This window comes from Athene cunicularia (assembly GCF_003259725.1).
Source record: "Athene cunicularia isolate RWA chromosome 4 unlocalized genomic scaffold, athCun1 chr4_part3, whole genome shotgun sequence".
Lineage (NCBI taxonomy): Eukaryota > Metazoa > Chordata > Aves > Strigiformes > Strigidae > Athene > Athene cunicularia.
The window spans coordinates 3227056-3231973 of record NW_020799100.1 but is presented as its reverse complement, the minus strand read 5'-3'; the positions used below and the strand labels follow the sequence as shown (position 1 = coordinate 3231973).

At 39.4% G+C, this 4918-nt stretch overlaps 1 protein-coding gene across 5 annotated transcripts in view; it reads right to left on the bottom strand.

The window, feature by feature from the left end:
• Positions 1-4669, bottom strand: part of AFF2 (AF4/FMR2 family member 2) — a 292387-nt gene extending 287718 nt beyond the window's left edge. For all 5 annotated transcript variants that reach the window (XM_026848360.1, XM_026848361.1, XM_026848362.1 and 2 more), the window contains exon 1: positions 4561-4669. In XM_026848360.1, coding sequence (XP_026704161.1) covers positions 4561-4625 — 65 coding nt within the window. In that variant the 5' untranslated portion in view covers positions 4626-4669. The remainder of the gene's footprint in view (positions 1-4560) is intronic.
• Positions 4670-4918: the final 249 nt, after the last annotated feature.

The following is a 4918-nucleotide window of genomic DNA, read 5'->3' as shown; positions in this document are numbered from 1 at the left end:
CCCCCCCATTTTGTGTGTGTTTAAAAAAGAAAGTTCTCAAAGTCTGTCAAGACGATCGTCCTGTCATTGCACTAAGAGCCCTGCTGGGATAGGTATGATTAGAGCATTTTCAGACTTCCCTGCCGCTAATACCAACCTATTTCAGCTCTTAACTGGCCATGTGCCATGGAGATTTGTGGCAAAGCTCCATGGCTTCAGTTTCTTTCGCTCTATGAGGTACAGCGGTTCACCTGATCTCCACTGTGAGCTGATGGAACCAAGATCTAAAGCCCACTGCAGCATTCAGACAGTCTCTTCTACTGACAGTGTATTAAAAGACAGATCAGCTGTGCTTTGAGCCTGTTTAATCTAGCTTCATACCAGCCCTTTACACAATCCTGGACAGATGATGAAAACAGACTATGAACACCAAGATATCCAAACAAACACATTTTTTCTTCTGTTATGCCAGAAATAAATGTGTTAAGCTTTGATATTCCTGCAGCCACTTAAATGTAGAATTTCAAAGAAGGAGAAAAGGGATGGGCTATCACTCTCCTACCTGATTTTCTCCACTGCACATCTGAGAGCAGAGAGGAATCCCAGAGAAAGTCCAACACGGTGAATGCCGTTGTAAGAATTACAGTTCAAGCCCACCTGCCCCGTGTGAGTGCTCTGAGAATCAAGGCTCTAGAGGTCAAAACCTAGGTTGGCTAACACAAACATCTGCCCCCTTGTTGCAACTTTGGGTGCAAACTGACAAATTATAAAGTTGAAAGGTCTAACAAAGGCGAGATATAATAAGACTGCTGCTGTTACAGGCGAAGCACCAGTGGATGAACTAAAAAACAGTGCTCTTCATTCATCTACCTACCAATTTCTGTGGGAATCATATTTATTGATCCTCTTATTCCCTCAGTCTAATCATAGCCTTTCTTTAGCAATGAATGAAACTTGTGATCATGGTCACTTTGCTTTCTGCAGGAGAGAACCCAACCCACACACATCTTTCCATGGGATCATGCCAGGAGATGATGATTTTAATAGCCCACAAGGAGAATTTCCAGTTCTACCCCACTACCCTCTCACTTGCTTCTTCTCACACTGCCTTCTCACCAGGGGCCTGGCATTGCACCCTACTTAAAAATTCCAAGTGCTAGAACACCTGCCTGGACTTCAAAACGTCCCTGTAAAGAAAGATGAAAATTTGGCAGAATATGGTATGTGCAGTATCTTCCACCAATCACCTGGCATGATGTTATTGTAACTTGTCAATCTAAGAAGCCCAAATCCACAAAGCCAATAATGTTTTCTAAGATTTGATGCTTTCAGAACAAGAATAGGGATTTCCATCAATAGGGGGTAGAAGTCAGGAAGAACACAATGGTTATGAGCAAGCATGTGACAGCTAACAGAGGTGCACACACACTTCCCCTGACAAACCACAGATTGCATTGTAAAACATTGCAGTTGGTGTAGCATTGGAAATATGCCAGCGCAACCAGAACGAAGATACGCTTCTTGCATTGTCATCTGACTTGATAGGCACTGTTCGAACACAATCTGTGAGTAATTTTAGTTTGCCACAGAGACCACCAGAGGGTAAGAATCTGATTTACATTCAGCGGTCTGAAAGGTCGTAGCAATGATGGTACTGCAGATTACTCGCAGATATGACAGCGGCATCAATTGTTTGAGACTGTAATATAAAGTGTTTGTGTGTGTCTCTGTATATATTAATACATGTATAGTTCTGTGAGAAGGAAACAAAGTAACTGCTAAATAACTTTCCACATTAAAACCGGAAGACAATGGGATTTTTGCAAAAGCTGTCATTAAGGCAACTTCTTATATGACTAACAAATAGTACTGGTACCATGAATATATCAGTTCACAATGGAAGAAGGAAAGTACATAGCACTAATGTTCTGGACTGCTACCTGAAAGGCAGTAGAAAATGAGGAGAATCAAACATGCCCAGAAGACCAGCTCTTCAGCTGGTTATAATTCCCATGTGACCCAAGCTGCTTTTGTGGGAATGTCAGTTTGGCTCATCAGTAAATTGTCTTGCATGCAGCTACAGCCCTAGACCATATTCTTGTCCCCCTTTAACTTCTCTAATCACTCTAAAAGGCTGAAGGACACAGCATTTTAATTAACTGCCTTGCAACTCTTCCCAGAAAACACTACAGTTGAGAAGATTATCAACTGCATGGGATTTCTGGGGCAGAGCCTTGAAAGTCCTCGGGTAATTATGAGACATTTCCAATAGGCACCAGATATTTACACATCTCTCTGAGTTGGTCCTCTTGATTTTATGACTATTTCCATCACTAACATACATCTTTTTAAAGGTCTCCTGATGAACAACTTAGCTGGGAGTGCTGTAGCGTAACAAGCCAGGAAAGAGGGAATACACATGAAAAGGAACAGCCAAACAGTGCTCAGAGCAACTGGGAAGGTATTTAGAGCTTAGTGAAGAAAAATCTCTGAAGCCATTTGTTCTGTGTATGGCTGCAGTAAAAGAAAAAGCAACAAGGACACAGAGATGCATCAACAAAGAGCTGCAATACAAATCATAGGAAGTGGATGATTTCTCTAATAACTACTTCACAACTGGAATTCTGTCCAGTTTTAAGCATCACACAGGTAAGTTAGTTTCACTGTAGAGGGGGTGAAACTTTAAAAACCTTGAACCACCTTGGACACTTAAAGATTTGTTGTCAAGACAGGCCAATGTGACTGCATTTATTCTTATTAGGAAAGAGATAACTTTTAAATGACTGAACAGAAATCTTTCATTTCATATTAGGAAAATTTTAAATCCAGCACAGAGATGTGTGGGGAGAACCTGTTCATTACCAGTTTAAATAAAAAAACCCAAAACTGTGGGCATCATTTCACATTTGGAAATAAAGAGCCAGTATCTGCTACCAGTGACAGCTATAAAACTCTCATTGACTTCAATGAAAGCTACAAGTGTGCATCTAATTGAGGAATCTGGATCACAAAATGTAAAGAAAAATCATTTTGCTTAGAGAGTAATGAGTATGCCATATTACACTGCCAAGTAATATTATTGCCACAAAGTCTCAATGAGTTTATGAAACAGATTGATATTTTTATTAGTAGAGAGTAGATTGAAAGAGAGTGACAAAACAAAATGAGGATAAAAAAAGGTAAAAGAAAGCAGCCTTACTGGGCCAAATGGCTTTTTCATGTCCATAAATTGCTAAGTGTATTTCTAATTAATTTCCCAATTCAAACAGCCAGAAGTAAAGGACAGAGGCTTTTGAGTGTGCCGTGAACTCGGGAGAGACTCTGTAGACTTGGACAAATAATAGTATAAAATGGTTTATGAAACCAGAGGGTTTATGGTCTATAAATAACTTCCATGCATTTTTATTCTTTACACGTACAATATTACTGAGGACTGGATGATAGCTTTTCACTGCTGCCTGGTTGACTTCTTCCACATACACACCCAAGGTAATGACGATATTGATCCTGAAGAGACATTTTTTGAGACAGATAAAAAAGCCACACAACTGAACTAATAGAAAGGGCCTAGCAACTTAGTGGTAAAGCTGTGGTCCTTTAAGTGAATAGCAATTGGCTATACAGTTTAAAACCTACATCCTAATACCTGGGGTCTGGGATGAAGAAAAAAAAAAAAAAAAAAGGAAGAAAAAAAGAGTAAGAAAGACATCTAAAGGAAGACTTATGGCAGTTAGTGCCTTTAATGGCTCTTTAGAGAGCTACCATGTAAATTTTAGGCATCCAAATATTACTTAAATCCAAAAATATATGAGATATGTGTATTTGTCAGTGTAAACAAGAGACTCACTGAGAAAATGCTTCTGATCTCTAGGACTTACAGCATGCTCTTTTTTGGCTAAATGTGCAATTCAAAACGTGCCTAATTCCTAAAATCCATATATGTGACACTGCCTGGGTTTCCATGACTACTGCTCTGAAAACCATATTAATTATTCAAGAGGTCCATGCCATTCTCCCTGTGTTCCATAAGGAATGCTGGGAAGCACTGTCTGCCTTTATAGAGCAATACAGATATTTAAAAGGACTGCATCGCTGGCTCTAAATACCACAGATATTTTCTTACAGCACTATGACATCTGCATGATAGGTCCCAGTATATCATTTAAAAAAAAAAAAAAAAGAAAAAAAAAAACAAAACCACAACAAACACAAAACCTCCAAAACAGAAAAACTCTCCTCTTTGCTTTTTAAATTCTGTATTTCAACAATATTCAAAAAGGTTCTTTAATTCTAGTGTCTGTTTATCATCTGATATAATCCTATTTTAAACAAAGTCAACTAGCTTGCATGCAGTAGGGATTAATCGCCTGTGTTTTTCTAGAGGATATAGTTTCAAATTGTGAAACTTACATTAAATCAAATTCCTCACATCAGCTCTGACTAAGCAGCTGTTCGCCATATCTGAGTTGATCTCTGTATATTTTAATAACCATAATCAGTGCAGGGAACATTCTTTACAGATAACGTTATCAAAACACACTGTAACAAAGTACGGAATGTCAGCGTTCAAGCAGTACATACCACCGCCGACGTCCTGTCACAGCGAAACGATCAGTGCCAATCACAGGAGAGCAGCACTGGCGCATTACGGGGCCAATTACTCAAAGGCAGAGAAGAAAGGAAAGTGGGCCAGATCCTCTTCTCGGTGGAAGCGAGACAATAGAGTTACCCCAGATTTATACCTGTGTGACTGAAAGCATAATCTGGCCCAGCATCAATCTTCCCGACACAGAGTCGCTTGGGATCCCAGACTGGCATATATGTAATACTCAGGCAGCCCTTATGGAAAAAGTCCATAGAATGCAGGAGAAAATGACAGCTTTTCTGCAGGATTTTGTAAGTCAAACCACTATATAACATGACATTGCTGAGAAATATT